This window comes from Dermacentor andersoni, chromosome 1 (genome assembly GCF_023375885.2).
Source record: "Dermacentor andersoni chromosome 1, qqDerAnde1_hic_scaffold, whole genome shotgun sequence".
NCBI lineage: Eukaryota > Metazoa > Arthropoda > Arachnida > Ixodida > Ixodidae > Dermacentor > Dermacentor andersoni.
In genome coordinates this window covers 272,467,199-272,489,908 of record NC_092814.1, presented here as the reverse complement: position 1 = coordinate 272,489,908, position 22,710 = coordinate 272,467,199, and the positions used below count along the sequence as shown (strand labels likewise).

Below are 22,710 nucleotides of genomic sequence, written 5' to 3'. Positions count from 1 at the left end.
GTGAGGTAGATGGGTAAAGTTGAGAAGGGATACTGAAGCGAAAAATAAGGCACAGGCCTGCGCGGCACACGTATTACAGTCACAGCATAAGCTAGAGGAGCGGCTCCCTAGGACCTTCATTTTTGGCAGCACGCACTAGAGGGTCTCAGCGGCGAAATCTCTTTGCGTCGTGTTCACGAGAACGAACTGTCAGTCCGCCCGCCGTCGATGGCGAGATGCGGCTCCTGCTACTCTCCGCACAGCGGTCTGCTGAGCCCGACGTTGCCTGGTTGCAGTCGTGCACGCAACTTTGCGATTCGCTTCTGCAGCAATGGTTCGTACATTGAGAGGAGGCGCCATACCGTGTACGTAGAGTAAACGCAGGGATCGATACTACACAGCGCACATTTCACATCCCTTGACACTTCACCCGATACGATGTTACCATTCGTGACACCTGGTGGCATACAAGGAAACTACAATGGAGAATTTTCACCTGTCGACGTTATGCGCCACCCGTCTCACATGGCGTGACAAGTGGCACGATACGATGCTGCTGCTGTGGCTGCTGCTGATAATGATGATGATTTATTGGCATCCCCTTTAAGGCAGGGAGGTGACAAATAGTCCCTTGGCCTGCTTGATTTAATTAAGTACGCTATACATGTTTTTCATTCTAGCAGTTATAGCGAAGCTGGTAAGGGCTACTTTCCGCATCGTCGTGTCCGCATGTAGAAAAAAATCACGAAGATAGTAAAATGCCGGGTCGACCCACGGCGGACTTATAGTTCGCCATTAAGGGGCCCACATACACAGCTTCACTGATCGTCTTTCTTCACAGAGTGGAAGGGCACTTTTTTGTATGCACTTCCTTAATTTTCTTTTTCTTCCTCAAAACTTCTCTATCTCCTTTGCACTGCTACCTATGCAACTGCTACATGGCGTGCTACAAGGCACAATAATGTGCAACTGCAATGCAAAGTGAGCACGTGTCGACGCTACGGGGCGCGCATCTCATATCGCGTGAACCTTTGCGTGCTAGAACGCGTCTCTCTCTCTCTCTCTCTCTCTCTCTCTCTCTCTCTCTCTATATATATATATATATATATATATATATATATATATATATAGGGCATGTTTACGAGGCAGCTAGCAAGCGCTGCTGAAACATGCTGCTGCTGCTGATGATGATGGTCATTTAGTGTCTTCGCGTTTGAAGGGGAGCTGTGACAAATAGTCACCTAGCCTGCCTGATTTAGTCAAATATGCTTTACATGCTTTTGTTACCACTTTATCTCCCCCTCCCCTCTCTCCCCAGCGTAGGGTAGCAAACCGGATCTTTTTCTCTGGTTAACCTCCCTGCCTTTCCCCTTTCCTCTCTCTCTCTCTCTCTCTCTCTCTCTCAATCTTGCAGTCTTGTATACATCTTCTTATTGTTCTTTTTTTTCGTCAAAACTTATCTACCTTGTACAGCAACCTACGCAACTGCTACATGACGTGCCATCTGGTATAATAATATGCAACTGCAATGCAGAGTGTGCACGTATAGACGCTGCGCAGCGCGCGTCTCACATCGCGTGTTTAATCGCGTGGCTCCTGACGCGCTAGGACGCATGTATAGGGCATGTTTTCGCGGCAGCTAGCAAGCGCTGGCATGACGCAGTGGTAAAGTAGCTTAAACCCCTGAAGAGTGCCCGGATTCTACTCCTGCGGGAACTGGGCATTTTTTCCCTCATTCCTGGCGATAGCTTCGATGGACACCGATGGCGGCGGACAACATCGCCAATCGAAACGGCTATTGGAATGAGCCCATAACAGCTTACGCTATAAAATGATTTCTCCAGAATTTTTAGCTTACTCTCCTACAATACGAAAAACTTCACTCGTACCACAAGAAGAGGCGTGGTACGGCAGAAAAAACGCAAGAAGGAAAGGTGGGTTGCGACGCCGCCTTGACATTCTCGGACAAGCTCGCTTTGATGTCATGGATTTTGATGGCGTCTGCTCGCGATTTTATCGAATGTCTGGTGACTAGTCGAGTCAACTTACTGTAGAGGGAATGATGCAAAACGGGGTCCTTGGAATACTAGATAGTCTATAGCTTCCTCACATCTATGGTGCTTTTACTTGGAGTAGCTCAGTAATTTCAAATGTAAAAGGATTTCTTCTTGATCACAGTTATAAAGGGCCAGCCGAGAGAGTCCAAGCCTAGCGCAGAACGATGACAGGACAGAGATGCTGAGCTCGTCTCCATTAGATATTGGTTGATACTCGCTACCACAGGCGGCACGGCACACTTGCTTGACAGTTAGACGGCACTTGGTTGCTGCAGCCTCTGGAGGAAGTGGCGATGCCTAGTACAGCGCTGGCAGAACAACAAATGCAATCAGGAATTGCAGTGCAGAATATACCAAAGTACCGAGGAAACCCAACAATACGCTAATCCTTTAGCTGCATAACACTGGACCGAATTCTGCCATGAAATGGATGTACAGCTATACACTGCAGGGTGTGGCATTGCTTTCTTGCACTAACAGCTAGGGAAACCAAATCCAAAACACGCTTTACAATGATACCGGTTATAAGCAGGCTGTGCAATAGACGACTTGACCCGCTGCGGCATAGTTCAGTGTCTATAAGGGGCACCGCGGAGAACAACGTCGCCAGTTCGAGCTCGGCCGCGACGGCCACACTACGATGGGGGTGGAATGCAAAAAGGCTCATGTCCTGTGCACTGGATACACGTTAAGAAAATCCAGTCACAATATTCCAGAGTAACCCCCTATGGCGTGCCTTATAATGAGGTCGTGGTTTTGGAACTTGAATTCCTTTATTTAACTTTGCCGCATCCGAAATACCCACTACCTAGCCTTTAACCCACATCCCATTTAAACTGAATTTCAACGAAATGCGCAGAACACGGGCATTGATTCACAATTTACTCCAATAGAGCTAAAAACGACCCTGCTATTACTGCAGGGAAATACTACCCCAGGACCTGACAAATTGCCTATGGTATCGTGTGGAATCTGCCAGGTAATTAACAGGAACAACTCTTTACTATGTTCAATGAGAGTATAGGATACAGGTAAAACACCACCGAATGAAAGCAGGCGTACGCAAGCATAATAGCCGAGCCGAGAAAGCTTCTTAATAGAGCACAAATCATGCGCCTGATCTCCATGACGTCTTGCATGGGCAAACGAACGAAAAAGAGCGTTTTAGCATGATTGGAATCACATCTCTAAATAATAGACTAAGTATCTCGCAGTCTTCTTGGCTTGCGAAAGCACGTCAGCGCTCAAGATGCACGTGGCCCCCACGATTGATGAAGAAACCTATAATACAGATAGTCCAGTGCAACTTCGAACGATCGTGGATGTAGACATCAACATACGACTTTGACAAGGTCCAGCACAACGTCATCCTGCAAAGTTGGCTAACATGAGCCCCGGATGTCGGATGCCCTAACATATGAATAGTTTCCTTTCCTTACTGACAGAGCTATCAGTCCCATGCGGCTTAACGGTGAACGAATGCAATAGATTTCCGTAGATGAAGGAACATTGCGATGGTGCGATCCCCTCACGGATGCTTTTTACTATGGCAATGAAAAAATTCTTCTTAATCTCAACCAGGTGCTAAAGCTGCGCCATACGAATGACATCACCCTTGGGTGTACCAGTGGCAACGGCGGGGAGCAAGAATCGACTCTACAGGAATGACTAAACATTATAGGCATACTAGCACAGATGCTGGACCTGCACTGCTCTCTGGAGAAGACAGAGTGCGTCGTAGTACTCAAACCGCAGAACCGCCGAGCTTAGAAAAGGTTCTATAAAGCTACATCTAGACGACTTCCTCCTCCCACACACACGTGTCATTAAAATTGTTGTTTTCTATTGGCTACAAGGCGATGGAAGGGAAGATCGCGTGAAGTGCGTCACGCGCGCACACACACACACACACACACACACACACACACACACACACACACACACACACACACACACACACACACGCACACACACACGCACACGCACACGCACACGCACACGCGCACACACACACACACACACACACACACACACACACACACACACACACACACAAATCAGGCTTACGCATGATAACCACAATTACCAAACGCACATTAGACCTTAAGGAACACGATTTAGCCAAAATCATGAAGGTAACACTTTGCTCCAGAATTGTGTACGCGTATCATTCCTTCGTCTCAAAAAATCTAAATAAAACAAACTAGATGCTGTGGCCGACAGGTGACCCCGACTAGAGCTCGCAGTTCCCCCTTATTTCAAAAGCTCTGACTTACAGTACCTGGCACATGAAACGCAATAGGATATAACACGAGCGTGGGCAGCTGGAACGGTTGGTTGCATTTTTGAAATGTGAATAGCATTCCTTGCCAACTTCAGCCGTTTTGAGCTTATCTATCTATCTATCTATCTATCTATCTATCTATCTATCTATCTATCTATCTATCTATCTATCTATCTATCTATCTATCTATCTATCTATCTATCTATCTGTCTGTCTGTCTGTGTCTGTCTGTCTGTCTGTCTGTCTGTCTGTCTGTCTGTCTGTCTGTCTGTCTGTCTGTCTGTCTGTCTGTCGTCGTGGTCGTCACAATGTCGTCTTTCGAGCTTCGTGATATCTTACTCTCGTCATGGCACCGTCGTGACGCTGTCTTCCCCGACCTAGCAGCCCAAGTTGCCTAACATCTTGGGCCACTAAATATGGGCTCTTGGTTGTGATTCGTTCATGGTCGCTGCATCGCCATCATTCCAGCTTTGTCATCCGACATTCGTCATGCTGTCGTCGTCATGCCATCGTCGCCATACATTCGTCATGCATTCGCTGTCCCACCGCTATAGTGATGCCGTAGTGGTCTTTCAATCTGCATCATTCCAGCTTCGTGATCTGACTCTTGCCATGCTGTCCTCGTCACACCTTCTACTCCAGCCCAGTGATCCAAGTTGTCTAACAGTTAGGACCACTAACTATCTGTTCCTGGTCATGATGCCGTCATGGCCGTTGCATCATCGTCATTCCAGGTTTGTTATCCAACTCATGTCATGCCGTCGTCATAATGCCATCGAAGACACACAGTCGTTGTCATTTAGTCGCCGTCACACTGTCGTATCATTGTCATCATCAAGGTTTTGGTCTGTGGTATACGATGCCAACTCACGTCGCAGGTATTCAGTGGAGGCAGCACTTCAGGTACTTAGGTGAATCCCTCTCTCAGTATGGCAATAGTAATCCTTACTGTTCAGCGGAAGTTGCATAAGTACAACGTAAGTTTAACGACTGGCAGGAGTGGCAGTAGTCCATATTTAGCTGAGCTGAAGCTTGCAGTGTGTTCCTAACAGCTCGACTTATGGCCTGCTTGCAGGTATTACACTGCTCGCGGCTTAGGTTGCAAGCTTTCCATCGTGTGTGTGCTACCTATGTATGGAGGCCACGTGTTGAGGCCTTGCGGCGCGAATACCTTTTCTTTCTCTTGAGAGTGAGGGTCTTGGCCTGGTTCACCTTTTTGTTGAACAACTTTGGCTCCCAGTTATTCTTCTTTCCTGATAGAAACAGTCCATTTTAAAGAGAGATGTCGCAACTTCGATGAATTAATTACCTTTCAGAAATAGTTGTGTCGTCATCAATCACAGATGCACCAACTGCTCCTTGGGGCTTCTTGAAGGAAGTTGTTGAAGGCTTTCAATTTCAAAAGGCCCGCTTTAGTATGGATCATATGTTACCTGCCTTCCGCAAGGAAATTTCTGCTGCGTTCACAGACACATTGTTTCCATTTCCCGATTATCATGCGCCATATCTGGAATCTTATTACCTGTATGAATTTAAGCGTGTCCGTCGAGTGATCAAAACTTTTTTTCTTTATGCTACATTCGACAACCTTTCCTGTCAAAACTTGGTTGGAAAAAAGGGTCCGTTTCGTGCCGTGGTAGATAAACTGCCGTTTGTGTCCGCATGTTGAAACGATTGATCCCTGTTTTGTAGACTGTAGGGACGCCGTGTTCTTCTGGGACATTCTCCAAAGAAACAAGAAAAGAGATGTAGGTATCACACCATACACAATGCTATTCCTACATTTAGGTATCCCTATCACCTACCATATGACATGTCCATGTATGTTACTTGGTCTACATTGCCTTTGGTCCAGTAGAATGTACGACAGGCACGCTGAAGCACCGCGAAGCACTCAGCCAATTTTTTCGGGAATCCGCTGCTTACGTTCGTATTGTGTACGCTGCACAAGAGACACCACCAGACTGGATGCGTTTATTGGACGCCTGCGCATGCTTGCCTGGCTTTTGAATCTTTTCAGTCACCTTAAATTTCTCCAGCACTTTGTTTTTCTTGTTTTGTATAAAATTCTTCTCCCATATAACGGAGGAAAAAAGTGGGTGTTTTGCCCAGTGGGTGAAACACATGACTTCTCAGGGCGGAGTCGTAGGCTCGAAACTCACCACCGCTAACGTTTTTCTTCGATTTTATTATTTCGAATTTATTCCGTTTTTTTTTTCTGTACAGACCGAATCGTGTTACGCGTTACGGATGGACCGACAGACCGACGGACAGGTTTGCTGAGTCAGTCGCCTAGGAATGCTTACGCATTAAAAGAGGCACATTGCTGAAGAAACGGTGAAATGGGCTAAGGCAGCCAGACACGAGACGGTTACCAGCAGCGATGGTAAGGTAACAGCGTAAGGCCGTCTGTTGCTGCGGTCCCGCATGCACTGGCATTGTCGCAGATATAAAAGGAAAATGTAAAAGCCCGATGGAAGCACCCAGCGTCATGGTATTCTATAGTCCCGCTTCGTGTTGTTATCTTTGACTACTTCCTCATTACCTCATGAAAATTTAACGGCTACTCTATTGTGTTGTCAGCCGCTGCCGTGGCTTAGCGGCTTTGGTGTTGCGCTGCTAAGCACGAGGTCGTGGAATCAAATCCCTGCCGCGGCTGCTGCATTTCGATGGGGGCGAAATGCGAAAGCGCCCGTGTCCCGTGCACTGGGGGCACTTTAAACATTCCTGGCGGTCAAAATTGATGCGGAGTCCCCCACTACGGCATGCTCCATAATCAAATCGTGGTTTTGGCACGTAATACCGCATATTTCATCCATTTACTTTTTTTGTTAGTTTTCCGGGTTTCAACTAACATTGGAACTGACCAGGAATTACGCTTGGTTTCATTATATAGCGGAAAAAATGTTGGGGGGTGTAGGCACAGAAAGCTTTAAAAAAGTGGTGCCGTACAGAAACGAAGACACGGGGCTCCAACCCGTAGGGCTGGCTTCAAGTTATGCAGTTGCCACGACTATTTGTTCGTCCTTTTAACTCTAATGCAAGTCGCATTACGACAGACGTCACGTTCATTCAACAACTCCGCAAAGCATTCCAAGAATCTGTCATACAGCTTTTCATAAAACTTTACGGCCCGCATAGTCGAGCTAAGCAATCTTGTTCTAGTTGACATCATCATGGTGCAGGCAAATTCAATTTCGTCACCAAACAAGAGTCTTATGTTGTTTCGTGTAAATGGACCTTGTCTTCAAAGAGTCAAACAGTAAGACCGTGTTATTGATGAATATGGATAGAAAACTCACATAAACTGTGGCTTATGTTACTACATAAGGAACAACTTAAACGTGCCGGTACTGCTATCCCTATAGGTCACAAAAAGAAAGAAAAAAACTTGGCTGAGAAGCTTGTCAACCAACTACCCACCGTTGTTCTAAGAGTTAGACGCTTCGTAATAATTAGGATAGTGATAATGTGGCGGCACAAAACGTAACAGTAATGTGAACGCCTTTATTGCAAACTTTAGAAATCCTGCAACACGCAGCTTTGAATGCCATGATAGGTCTTCGTTGAACACGAGAGCGACGTATCTCAAAAGCTTGTCACTAATTCGCGTGTTGGCATACTATACCTAATATTTCTAACCGTATCATGGCCCACTGCGAGGCCATCATCAGAGCAGAAATGCAGAAAACCGTTCATGGTTACGGGCACCGCGAACAACGACAACAAAGAAAGGAACCACACAGGACGGGCGCTGATTTTCAACTACATTTTGGTCACGGATAAATTGCAGTTGAAGTTCAGCGCCCATGCATCCTTTGTGGTTTATTTTTATGTCCTCGTCGTTCAAGCTGCCGGTAACCATGAACCAACCTCAACTACCCTATTTCCCGTTCTGTTCCGAAAACTGCTGTCGATGCTCGAACTGTTGTGGTTCATGATGTCAAAAGTTGCAGAATTGAAAGAAACGCCATGGGATGGGCTTGGGCAACGGCTATCAAAGTGAGTGTGCCCGAAATACCAAGATGAAAGGGGCGCTCTTTTGGAAAACCTAAATAAAAGAAAGGACATTTCAGACACGTGCCTGCAACACCTTGTGTTCCCAGAAGTATCAGTTATAGCCCGCAAAGAAGCTTTACGGCTTCTTATTACATTCTTAAGAGAGACTGGTTTGATGGACATGTGGTGAAACGCCGCAGTAATATTGTCAGAGACGCTCGGGCGGAGCATTTGCCGGCCTTGATCGCCAGGCTAAACCCCACCTACGGCTACAACTTACAACTTTTGGTATGCAAACATTCACAATTTTGATTACGCATCGAATACTCTTTGCTATTCAATTAGTATTCGGTTCAACAATTAAGTATTCGAAATCGTCGACAACTTATATATTGAAAAATAAGGGATAACAACGTTCATAGAGAGAGACCGATACAAGGGATGACTGCTAGTCATTATTCTGCTGTAGCAGAGCCGCACTTTATCGCGTAGACGCGTCAGTTCCTGAACGAACTGATGGGGCACATTACCTCGGCCATTTATTGAATAAATAGGCCTGGTTTTTAGCCTTTGTACGAGTTTGTTGTCTCAGTTTAGGCAAAAAAAAAATTATTATTTGACAAGTATCACCCTATTTGCATCCACCCTTCTCTCTCCCTCCCTCTCTTTTTTGGTGGCATAGCGTAATGGTTCCCTCCTTTGAGGAACACAGCACTCTAGTGCATCCGGTCTCAGGCTTTTCTTGTTTTTATTATGGTCATTGTCATGGTGCGCCACATAACTGAAAACACTTGTTTTTAATTTAATTTACAGTTGACTGGACGTCGTCTATTTGAGAGCGGCATTGCATACCTCTAATAAAATATGCACATAAGCCTCCTTTGTAAGCAAACGGACTCCAAGCCAACTTTACATTTCCTTTGTTTAGAAATAAGACAATATTTTATGTTCACTGGTTATATTTCTCGAATGCTCGGCCTCGATTCGAAAATTTGAATCCCATAAATAAAAGCTGAGAAAACGCTCATATGTTGTGATTTACACTTTGGATCTGAATAATGGGAGACAGCGGTAAACCCACACCACTCGTGTCATAATGTGCGAAAACAGGCAAGTCATTTGTTTTGCCAAACTCGTTGATATGTAAGACTCGCTGCCATTGCTGATTCGTTCATGGATTTAAGGTGTCGTATGAGCAAACGCATTGCACCAAACTTAGCATTTTACTTTATGTTTATGTTCGCACTGAATGTCTTAGGGCGTTAAAAATATTTCATGGACTCAATTAATATTTTGAGTTTTCATGTCACCCCATTCAATATCTGCGCCAGGAGCAAGTACTGTCTCGTTTAGCTCTAGGCTCTTTGTTCGTTTTTCTCTGGAGGAAAAGACTTCTCCTTAGAGTGCGTCGCGATTCTTGAGTCACTCAGCACTATAAGGCTCAAACTATACTCGCGTTACTAAACTTTCCTACCGAATTTTGAAAATAATTTGGCCCGGACCACAAAGTTAAAACATAGAGGGATGTGGCTTTCTTGCCAACTTCATGACAGCGATAGTAATACTTAAAAACAATTACAAACAATTAAATAGCATGTTTCACAATACAAACAAGACATATATAGTAAAATGTTGAGCGGTATTGTATTAAAAAAATTTTTTCTTGCATCTGGAGATGTTTTTCTTGGCAGCAGGTGTCCCTGTTTTTTTCTTTGCTCCTGTTTTGCTTTCCTGAAATTGTAAAAGCACGGCGTTATCAGTTTATCTTTAATAATTATGATGATGCCTATATCGGAGAAGTGAACCAGTTTACATGTTTGCAAGATAGATGCAAACCTGGCGCAAAGCCAACACATTCGTTATCTATATGGCGAAAGAGGCGACATACTCGAGCGCTGGTCGCAAGGCTGGTCACAATGTAAGTACGCGCGTTGAAGAGGCAGCCACCCCGTCAAGCTGCTGATCTTCGTGTTTTTTGTAGCTGCTCCTTACATTTATGTGTTCTTGAAGGAGAATGAGTTTCATTCAATTACACTCAATTCAATATCAGGGAAGAAGTCAAGTGCTTCCGCTTATTTAGCTCCTCGTCTATGTGCCCGTCGTCAATGATCGCTTTCTTAATTGGACTTCGGGCTAAACGAAATGACCCAATAAAAGAAACTCTTCTTTAAACTTTAGGAGCCTTTGCGTACAATTATATCAGAGTAATATCACTGGTTAATTGCTAATGACACGAGAGAAAGAAGAGGAACTCGCATACTGATATAAGTAATTTTGTACCCTCGGTGATGACAGACAAGATGCTATTGAGTGAGTCATACTTTAGACCAGGATTCTTTCCCCCTGTAATATGATACCTGTTTTGAAAATAACTGTGGAACGGGTGCGTTTCAAGAAGATTTTGAGTAGTGAACACGATTTAAGTAATAATATGGTGCCATGGCTACGTGACTCAATAATATGGTGATTATATTCATAAATCCGTTCCTATGCTCTATAGGCGCTAGCGGGGCGCAAAAGAATTCGAGAGACAATCATAGAAGCACATTATTAGCTAAGGCTTAAGGCACCTGTCAAACGTTTCTTACGAAGTTACTAACAAAACGCAGTGTCAATTTCTAACCATATTTTTAAACAGCGCATTACTGTCCTGCTAGCGCATAAAATTTTCGTTTTGTTGCATTGAGCATGCCGTAGACTTAGTATTGCATCACTGGATTATTCAAAGTGCAGTCAAGCGCATTTATCTTCCCAAGGAAAAGTCCTCCCACGTATTGCCTTGGTGTAAGACCATCTTCAATGAGGAAAAATCGCCCTTTACTCGGCAAAGAGTAACAGATATTGCAACACGCTTGCCGTAAAAAAATAAAAAGAAACAGTCAATACACGTGTGTGTGTTCGCAGCCTGGTTTGTAGAAGCTGGTAAGCCTGATAAGGGGTAATTGGACGCTGGGAGACGCCTTCGTCCTGCAATGGACATAAAAATAGGCTGATGATGATGATGAAGGAAAAGCAACCAGTGACTGTACTTTTCTAGTAATACTTCGACCATATCCTTCGCTCAGACTTACTGGATCCGTTATACGCAGAAAACAAAGGATATGGCTTATTACAAATTGTATTTAAAAATCACTCGCCTTATTTGGTGTTCGCCACATGTTCACTATACTATCGCGTCCGTGACAAATACTTGTTATATATACGTATACCTGTAGCAACCATTCCAGATGCCATATATATATATATATATATATATATATATATATATATATATATATATATATATATATATATATATACATATCCAAAAAGCACCAGCAAATAGCACTAAATAACACCAGCAAATTTACTAATTTCATTACTCCATCTAGTTTTCTGCCATCCTCTACTGCGCTTCCCTTCTCTTGGTACCCGTTCTGTTACCCTAATGGTCCACCGGTTATTATCTAGTCTGCGCATTACATGACCTGCCCAGCGCCATTTCTTTCTCTTAATGTCTATTATAATATCGTCTATGCCCGTTTGCTCTCTGATCCAAACTGATCTCTTTCTGTCCCTTAAAGTTATGCCTAGCATTCTTCGTTCCATCGTTCTTTGCGCGGTCCCTAACTTGTTCTCAACCTTCTTTGTCAGCCTCCAAGTTTCTGCACCTCATGTAAGCACCGGGAAAATGCACTGATTGTATAACTTGCTTTTCAATGATAACGGTAAGCTTCCAGTCAGGAGCTCACGATGTCTGCCGTATGCGATCCAACCCATTTTTGTTCTGTGAATTTCCTTCTCATGGTCAGAGTTCCATGTGATTAGTTGACCTAGGTAAACGTACTCCTCCACAGACTCTAGAAGCTGACCTGCGATCTTGAAATCTTGTTCCCTTGCCAGGTTATTTATCATCATCTTTGTCTTCTGCATATTAATATTCAGTCCCACTCTTGCATTTTCCATGTTAAGGTCCTCAATCATTTGTTGTAACTCGTCTGTATTGCTGCTGAATAGAACAATGTCATCGGCAAACCGAAGGTGTTGAGGTATTCGCCGTCGACCTTTACTCCTAAGCCTTCCCACTTTAATAGCTTGAATACTTCTTCTAAGCACGCAGTGAATAGCATTGGAGAGATTGTGTCTCCTTGTCTGACTCCTTTCTTTATAGGTATCTTCCTACTTTTCTTGTGTAGGATTAAGGTGGCTGTGGAATCTCTGTGGATATTTTCTAGGGTATTTACGTAAGCGGTCTGTACTTGATTATGCAATGCCTCTATTACTGCTGGTATCTCTACTGAATCAAATGCTTTTTAGTAATCTATGAAAGCCATATAGAGAGGTTTATTGTACTCTGAGGATTTCTCGATAACCTGGTTAATGACATGGATGTGATCCATTGTAGAGTAATTTTTCCTGAAGCCAGCCTGCTCCCTTGGTTGACTAAATTCCAGTGTTGGCCTTATCCTGTTGTAGATTATTTTGGTAAATATTTTGTATAATACTGGGAGTAAGCTAATGGGCCTATAATTTTTTAGTTCTTTAACGTCGCCCTTTTTGTGGGATAGTATAATGTTTGCATTCTTCCAGTTTTCTGTGACCCTTGCAGTCGATAGACACTTCGCATAGAGAGCCGCCAGTTGTCCTAGCATTATGTCTCCTCCATCTTTGATTAAATCGACTGTTATTCAATCCTCTTCTGCCGCTTTCCCCCGTTTCATGCCTTGCAACACCTTTCTGACATCATCTCTAATTATAGGAGGAGTTTCTGTATACTGTTCATTATTGTTTTCAATAGAGCGCTCCTGAGTCGTCTGGGTACTGTAAAGGTCAGTATAGAATTCTTCCGCTGCTTTTACTATATCTTCGACATTGCTGATGATATTACCCTGCTTATCTTTTAGCGCATACATCTTGGTTTGTCCTATGCCAAGTTTTCTTCTCACTGATTTCAGGCTGCGTCCATTTTTTACGGCTTCTTCAGTCTTTCCCACGTTATAGTTTCGAATATCACTTATTTTCGCCTTGTTGATCAGTTTTGACAATTCCGCGAATTCTATCTTATCTCTTGAGTTGGACACTTTCATTCTTTGTTGTTTCTTTATTAGGTCCTGTGTTAATTGGGAGAGATTGCCTACTGGTTGCCTTGCTGCCTTGCCTCCCACTTCACTCGCTGCCTCTGAAGCCAGCCTCGTTACGGTTTCATTCATTACCTCTATGTCATCATCATCATCTCTCTGTTCTAAGGCTGCATATTTGTTTGCAAGTACCAGCCTAAATTTGTCTGCTTTTACCGTTACTGCTTCTAAGTTGACGTGTTTATCCTTGACCAATTCAGCTCTTTCTCTGTTTAAATTCAGGTGGATCCTGGCCCTCACTAACCTATGATCACTACATTTTACCCTACCTATTACTTGAACACCCTGCACTATGCTGGGATGGGCAGAAAGTACGAAATCAATTTCATTTCTTGTTTCACCATTAGGACTTTTCCAGGTCCATTTTCTGTTGCTAGGTTTCCTGAAAAAAAGTGTTCATTATTCTCATCTTATTCCTTTCTCCGAATTCTACCAGCATCTCGCCTCTAGCGTTTCTAGAATCGACACCGTAGTTGCCAATTGCCTGTTCACCCACCTGCTTTTTCCCAACTTTTGCATTGAAGTCCCCCATTACTACTGTATAGCGCGTTTGCACTTTTCTCATCGCTAATTCAACATCTTCATAAAACTGATCTACTTCCTCATCGTCGGGACGGGACGTTGGAGCGTAGGTTTGTACCACCTTTAATCTATATCTTTTATTGATTTTGATTACGACTACTGCTACCCTCTCGTTGATGCTGTAAAATTCGTCAATGTTGCCCGTTATGTCTTTATGGATTAGGAATCCCACCCCGTATTGCTGCTTATCCGGGAGACCTCTATAGCAGAGGACATGTCCGTTATTCAGCAATGTATAAGCCTCAACAGTTCTTCTAATTTCACTAAGGCCAATAACATCCCAAACAACGTCTGATAGTTCCTCAAAGAGTCCTGCTAAGCTAGCTTCACTCGACAGGGTTCGGCTGTTAAAGGTGTGCAGGGTCATTTTCCTTTGGCGGCCTGTCCGGACCCAGAGATTTTTAGCACCGTCTGCTGCGTTACAGGTCTGACCGCCGCCTATATGTATATATATATACATATATATATATAAAGAGAGAGAGAGAGGGAGAATTTAATGAACCGCCTGAACGCGCTGCGTTGGCTCAGTGGCTATGTCGTTCTGCTACTGAGCCAGAGGTCGATGGCTGGAGCCCTGCTGCAGGCGCGTTCCAATAAACCCGAAATACAAAAAAAAGAGAGAGAGAGACGACATGAAGAAAAGCAACGCTAAGGTTACGCTTTTTCTATTAACTTTGGGCATCTGGCCAAGTTTATCGGCAGCGCTGTATTGCGGCGCCTGTAATAGCTTCGGTGCTACTTTATGGCGTTAAACCCTAGCATTAAAACAGCAACTTACTGTGTTATGTCTGCAGCGGAATAGTATCACCACATTGGTCAATTTTGTGTGTGGTGAGGTACCAAATGACTGCAAATGATCCCCGCACTATAGAGTTCTGGTTGTGCCCTAATTAAGATAAAGCTGTGCAGCACTAAGCTTCCGCACGCAAATTAATTGACGGCGGTGTTTAGCTCTTTCACGGATAAATAAATGTAACTTTATAAAATCAGGAGACTAATACAATGCCTTCACATTCTTTGATAGCCTATGTATTCCTGGAGGCAAGACCGTCAGAGTTTCAGCCTCAAACCCACAGCCGGACTCCTGCTCCTTCTTCCCGTGGTCATTCACTTTTAAAGGAAGTTATTTTTACTATTTTTCAGCCTTTCATTTCAAACATAAATCACATTCATGATGGGCCGTCTTAATTAGCAAGCTCGTTTAAGGCATGTTACCTCGTCACGTATCACTCGATTATTTGACATTGGGTGATTGTTAAAAAGGTTATCATTTGGAAATTATTTGCCTCATTCGTAACAATTCAGGGTGTGTCTTCAAAACCACATAATCAACATCTGCCATCCTTTTCTCCGTTATACAGTCTTCCAGGCTGTATAATGTAAAGGGTAGCCTGTCATATTATTAGTGTTGTAATGTAACCTTCCGGCCCAGGTGATGTGGCATGGCAAAATTCGTACTTCTGAGATCGGAAATGCAGTGACAAATCTGCGAGAACATCTCTTACACAATCTGATAAAAATATCGGCTTACACATAGGTGCACTCGCAGTACGAATCGCTGCCCCCCACTCCCCCCCCCCCCCCCCCCCACACACACACACAGCATGCTCCAAACGGAACTTCGGGCAGCTACAGCCTGCTTGCCACGTGTGTACCTTGCGCTTCTTGAAACTTCTAGGTTTTCCGGCGAACGCCAGATCTTATGACTCCAGTGTTGTTCTTAATCGAACCATGTTCGTAGCCATCTTTCCTTTCTTTCTCTTTTTAGCTTTGCGAGCCTCTGGCTTTATAAGTTCGTAAGGCTTGTTACTGGTATATAATTTATAAAGGGATAGGGACGGGGGTTGAGGGTCGTACAAAGGCCACGGAAAACTTTGAAAGGCGAACAACACTTGGAATGAATAACATAATCGCCCCTGCCCGTGAGGTAAATGAGTGTGCCTAATGTGTCTCTGAACACTGCTACATCTCACGTTATATTGAGGACGGGGAAAATTTCTAAACATGAGCTCTAGCTATCGAAACATCGCTGCCCAATAGAGGCGATAAAATGTTAGAGAACAAAGGACCGGTTAATGTCGTAATAGGAACGGCAAGCAACGATCGTTGCCGACCTCTCTAGTAGAGAAAATGCTTACGTCATATAAGAAACGAAGCACACGTACACATTAGCCGTAAGGTGCTTCCTCTTCGCGCCATTTTGTTAGGAGCAGTACGGATTCACTGGAAAAGGAAAGCACACCCTTCCGCTTCTACTGAAAAGCGGTGCCTTCTTCCGTCTTGCTTACTTCCTAGGTCATATCTTTCCAGGTGACGGTGGAAGGCGCTGACATCACTTCAAGTGAGACCTTGAAGAGCAATACTTGCGAGAACTACGAGTAACTTAATTCTCTGCGTTTATCTTATGACAGCTTAAACAGTTTCCTTCACTGTAAGAGGAAACAAGAAGTTCAGAACAAAATTATCGTTACCTGTATACAAGTCAACAACAATAATGACTGATTCAAGCACTCATCGCATTCCCATTCTCTGTTGCATAGATTTAGCTTGTTTATGAGTGTATGGACACCTGTGTCACACGTGTGTAGGTTACCGCCCATAGTACTGATCAGTCAATTAATTATTTCCCAATGCACTCGAATGAATGGCCTATGCGTGGGACAGACTTTCTTTAAGTGGCTTGTTTGTCCTGACCCTGCCCAGTTGCCTGTCCATTTTTCGGCGTTACGGCTCGGCCGTTGACGCCTGTACCGTTCACCTTGAAAACGGTCTGGCAGCAGAGCCGCTCCGAGCGAAATACATGAACCACGACCTCAGCTATTAGCTGCTGTGTCTGTAGCTTGACCCCGCGATGTACAGGGGGAACGGTGCCGCGTGCGAATCGCACGACGACTTACGCGCACCCGCATGGCCAAATGAGTGAGCATCACTGCAGGCGCCGCAAGCAGCTGAGCGGTGGCCCGCACGAGAGTTTGGCCAACTGAAAAATAAAGACCAGCAAGAAGCACTTTGAAGGTCACCTGCGCGCTTTTCTTTCCTCCTCTCCAATCTGGTACGTTACCTCTCTCGACGCTTCTTTTTTTTTTTTTTGTAGCTCTCAGTTCAGTTGTATTTAGTTCATGCACGTGGTCTCTCGTCTACAGGGTATACTGCAGTTTGTTTATTTCTCTCGCCCTTCTTGGCCCTCTCTCCCGGAGTCGTCGGAGTCAGGTGCAACACGTGGGGGCACCCCCATATCAGCTGGCGCCATCTTAACCGCACGGGCGCTGTCTCTTTTCGTCGTTTTTTTTTTTATTCTGACGTTCTGCTTCCGCTCACTCTCAAATACTCAGTGACTGCCACATGGGTCGTCCGCTTTCACACTGCGGGAGACTCGCGCAAGCTAGGGGGCTGGTGTTCCGCGAAATCGGCTGACGACTCCGTTGCCTCCGGTTGCACGGTCGGCCGACCAGCAGCACACTCCTCTCCTCCCGACATTCTGAGCAAGCCCAGCACACCTTTCGGGTGCCCCCCCCCCTTACCCCCGCCTTGCTCAGGACACGCAGCCTTCTCCACCCCTTCCCGGGCGATTTCGCTTCCGAGAGGGTTGTTGCACCGGACGCGGGCACTTTGAGTTGCCGTGTGCGTGGTCCGCTCTCCGGCCTGGGAAACACGGCCTGCTGCAAGCGTGTCTCCGGCCCCCACGAGCCGACCGCCCGCTCCTCGAGCCTCGTTATAAAAAGCGGCTTTCGAAGTCGGCCCGGCTACAATCCGCTGCCGAGCTCTCCAGACAGCTGACACCGCCACCAACATGAGCCGCCTGGTAAGCAGCGAATGGGGCTTCGTTCTCTGCGTGCCCGAGTGCGCGATTGATGCTTGTGGGAAAAGGAGTCGAGGTTGACACACTGTTTAGTATGCGACCGATAATACGAGCGTGCGTCTGTCGCTTTGTTTCGATTTGTTGCCGAGGAGAGTAAGGGCAAAGTCTGGCAGGCAAAGCTGGAGAGGGTAGGTGGTCAATCCGCGTGTTTTGGACGTTGGTAACTTATTCGTCCAGTGATTTTGGGTAATGGTGCCTATTTGTCAGTTGGAGTGAAGATTCCATCTTGTTTTGCCGATTTTGGCTTGTTTATTCTGCGAAAAACTTTCGTAGTACTTTGTGTTCATGAACAGTTGGAGCACGTCGGCTATTCTTGACTCATTGCTGTGAAGACACATCACATAAGTTTGAGTGTACTCGTTTGAATGGGCTTCAGATTACTGATATGTGAAATTGCTCTTTTTGAAATTCTAAGCATTCGTCTTTTTACCTTAGTATTTCGCAGTTAGAACAAAGACCTTTATTTTGATGGATTTTTTTAATGCCACGCGTAAAGAATATCCTTTAGCAAATGTGTGACATAGCGGAAGCCGCGCCCAAGACCTTAAGGAGATGAACTTGAAACGCTTAATAGAATGACTCATCTTTAAAACACGAAAAAAAAATAATCTGAATAAATGTCTCCTAGACTAAAAGTTAAACAAGTGCAATATTCTTAAAATTACTTGAATATGAATGTGTGTAAGTCGCACAATTACCGTTTGCGTGAACGATGTGGGCTTTTCTCAAAATGGCGCGACCTGTCGCCTTGACAGAAGCCTTCGTCGAAATTTCACTGCTGAACTGAATTTTTGTCGTCATTACGAAACTTGTCGTCCTGATGGTAAGGACTCTTCTCTGACTAGCCTCTTAACTTGGGTACAGAGTGTTCAGCGTGCTTCCTGCAGAAGCTCGCGTCCGGCTGCGTACTACGAGGTATAATATTGAGTCATGGGAGAGCTACATTCCCGTTTATTGTGGGATTTTTTGAGTTCCTTTAGTTTTCAATTTAGAGCCTCAAATGGCATCAATTTTTACCAACGTGCAGACACCTATCATACTGCAGAAGACCTCGGAGTTGTCACTTGTCAGCCGAGTCATAACAAAGTACTTTGACCCTGTCGTAGCTGTGAATTAATTAAAGTTTGAGGTTTTATGTGCCTAAACCCCGATCTGAATAATGGGCACACCATGGAGAGAGATCCCGCATTATTTTCACCAATTGGGGTTGTTTAACGTGCATCCAATTAATGCAATGTACACAAGCGTTTATTCATTCAGCCTCCATCGCAAAACGGCGCTGCGGCTGCGGTCGAACCCGCGACCGCGAGCTTAGCAGCTCAACGCCAGCCACTGATTTACCGCGGCAGGCGCTTTCTTAGTTGTGAAGATCTAACAGAGATATATATTTTCCGATACTCCAGTTCAAATTCGAAGCCACGCAAACGATTTTCATTGAAGGTATATTTCACAATTGATGCTCTTGGTCTTTTAGCTGCCCTTCGCTGCCCTCTTGGCCCTCCTGGGTCTAGCCCTGGCTGCCCCGGCCGAGGAAGTTGCTCCACCCGCTGAGGTTCCTGCTGAAGAGGCCAAGCCCGCCCCTGAAGGCCAGAAGCCTGTTGAGGGACGCACGGGCTTCTACCCGGGATATGGCGTTGGGGCCTACGGTTCTGGCTTCAACCGCGGTGGAAGCTTTGGCCTGGGTGGCTACGGAAACACTCATGGGCAGGGTGGCTTTGACTACAATTACGGAGGCACCAACCGCCGCGACTACGGCAACGTGCAGACCTACGGAGATCGCGAGGCCTTCGGTGTGGCCCAGAACGCCGGCGCCAACCGCCGCTACGGGCAGGGCAGCTTCGGAAACGCCTACAACAACCAGGCCCATGGAGCTGGGGCCAATAGCTACGGTTTGGGATACCAGGCAGGCTACCTCGGCTAGTAAACCAAAGGTGTGAATGAAAGTTGCGGCTCATTTGTTTTAGTGAAGTGCAGATAATTATTTTAGCTTCAAGGCTACTTACCACCCTATAGTTGCCACTCCGGCCTCTGCCACTTCCCAGCTTCACACGTGGCATGCAAGCCGAGCAATGGTGGCACGCAAGAAGCATGAGTGGGTTAGCTAGCACGCACGAAGCTGACAGATCGGCAATGCGGTAACGGTAGAGCGTAAGCGATATCCCCGAGCTCTGCGAATGAAAGTTCAGACAGACTCCGAAGCGTAACTAAAGAGTAAACTATGATTCTATCACTGCTCATAGTTTATTTTGCAAACTGGATGCAGCAATGTGTAGAACTATGCAGCTCTCTCGGAAAACGGATCTTGATTTGAAAGCGTTTATAATCGCACCTACACTGGCGACCGTGCTCAGAGAACGTTCTGGAATGACGGGCGCCAAACAAACTCATGTAAGCACATTTTATTTCCCAGAGTAGCAAACACCTACTCTGAGCATTACGCATCTCACGACAGTGCATTTCTCTGTACAAGCTCGAGATAAATTTCAGCAAAGATACATATCGCATTACTACTTACAGCGTTTGTTCTGCTTTAATTGTGCTGATGCTGTTCACTTGAATGAAATAAGCTGAAAATATATTCTCATCAGCGTGTGACCAGTAATGCGCATACGTTAAACTGGGCTGTGCTAATTTAATGCCGGCATTGCCAATACTGCGTCTCATATATGATTGCAAAAATATTGACACTATGTCTTCTTGACAACTTCAGGTACCTTCCATTGATATACCATATATACTATGCAAAAAAGAGAGAACTGAATGCCAGGGTGGTATGCTTTGTTCTTGTTTCCTAATCTAAATAAAATACTACCTTTTTGTGTACTAAAAACACGAAAATAATTAATGTAATTCAGCAGGGAAGTTTTATCCACCGCGTCTGGGGTACGTTCTGCGGCATTGCAGTAGAAAATAATATTTCAATGCTCGTTAGTAACGTCGAAGCATTCATTCATTCTCAATTTTGCAACCGTTATTATAGGTAACAACATTTTACGGCCAGCAGGCATTCCGATTTGTTCATTACTAACCGTATTGCATCTCTTCTTCCTTTTCAGAACTCACACGATCGCTCTCTGCTTTCATCACTTCACTCTCGCCTGTTTATGGACATTCCGGCCAAAATGCAACGGAATGTCCTTAATTGGTACAGAAGGAAATATCAGCCATTCTGCTGGGCAGATCATCGAATGACACGTAGAACAACATGAATCACGACTGAAAAGAAAAAAAAAAGCATTCATGGGCATTAACGAGGCACCTTCTGAGGCCTTCAGTACGACAACTGTATCTTGTCCCGGCCCCCATACAAAGATGTCATGAATCAATTCAATAAAAAGAACTATTTATTTACGCAATCAACGGAGTTTCCGGAGTGCTTTCTCTTGTGCAACGATCTTCGACTATCTTGCAGATTTTCGAGGTATTGTTAGTAGGCTTACTATATTTACAATATTACAGCTATGTTCCATTGTTTCATTGTAGCCTCGCATGTACGTAGTTGCAAGTTGGTATCCACAAGTAATTCATACTGAGTGTCCCGACGGCATATGTAATGTAACAAACGCCATAATCAAGCTCGTTGATGCGAATCCAAGAATAGAGGCAGCGCTAATGTCGTCTTTTCCTTGCGTTCTCCGTCCGTTTTGCGCGTCCTGCATGTATAGGTAATGGTTACCGCATTAACACGGCGCATTATAAACGAATGTAAGCACCCCAACGTAACTACCGTTCATCGTAGGAAGTCGCTGCAGTATAAAATTGTACTTGAACAACTAAATCTGATAATGAAAATCTTTTTTATTTACATGTCTAAGTATTTCTGTCACGGTCGTATTTCAGAAATTTTCGCAGTGCTTCTTTGATTTGTGGGAGTTTACAAGTCCCGAAGAACACAAGGGCTCTGCGAGGCGCCGTGTGGTGGAGGCCTTAGACCTTTAGACCAACTGGTAATGTACGCGCCCAAGTCTCGATGCACACGCTTTTCGAATCGGAAATCCTTGAATAAAATGTTTCTACCACCACCACCACCTTCGCGGCGGGTATTGACCCCCTAACCACTGAGCCACGTCGGAGCTTTAGCGGTTGTTTACGTCAGTAAAGTAAGCGAGATATTCATTTATTTATTTAGGTACCCTAAGGCCCTAGAGGTCATTACATTCGAGGAATAAAAAAAAACATCGTTTAATTAATAGAAACACCTAGATATGGCGGTTGGAGTTGTTGTTTGCTGGAAATGTTTTCACATCCCGGGATATAAACAGGACAGATAGAGAAATAAAGTTATGTGCATTCAACGCACATCTGCGCATTTGTGTGAAGCGTTTAACCAACTGGCTCTAAATTTGGCCATTTCATTCCTGCGTCTTTGGTATAAAGGAAACTGGCACGCCGTGCATGTGCTCTCACGCACCCGCGCTCCTCAACGCGACACGCGGCTATTTTCTTGGAAAGCTAGTCGGCATTGGCTCAGTAGAAGTATACTTGCTGTTGTATAGCTTAATGGTAAGAACATCGAGCCGCTGTGGTGGGAGACCCATGTTCGATCCCAGCTAGCAGCAGCCACAGTTCGAAACGAAAGGTTCGTTAAAAAAAAACACTCATATTTGCAGTAGAGTGCGTACGTACTGGAGAGCTTGTTCGTCATGGCTAGTAATTCTTGATTTTAATGTTTCTGAAAACAGGCCTTGCGAAATTTACAACCGATACCTAGTTCACTGTGCGAAAACTTCAACCTTGGCAAATTGGTTTTAATTGATGTGCGAGTCGGATAAAGAAGCTGCTGAATATGAACAGTCATTGAAGCCAAGGTGTGCAAAGGTAAACAAAGCGTTC

General features: G+C 44.8%; 1 protein-coding gene across 1 annotated transcript; it reads left to right on the top strand.

Annotated features, from left to right (window-relative positions):
- Nucleotides 1-17,600: 17,600 nt before the first annotated feature.
- On the top strand, nt 17,601-21,233 carry LOC140213519 (uncharacterized). The gene is made up of 3 exons (XM_072284775.1): nt 17,601-17,820; nt 19,352-19,808; nt 20,934-21,233. Exons 1-2 carry the CDS (start codon nt 17,809-17,811, stop codon nt 19,796-19,798), a joined length of 459 nt encoding a protein of 152 aa, XP_072140876.1. The 5' UTR covers nt 17,601-17,808; the 3' UTR covers nt 19,799-19,808; nt 20,934-21,233.
- The last annotated feature ends 1,477 nt before the right edge of the window (nt 21,234-22,710 follow it).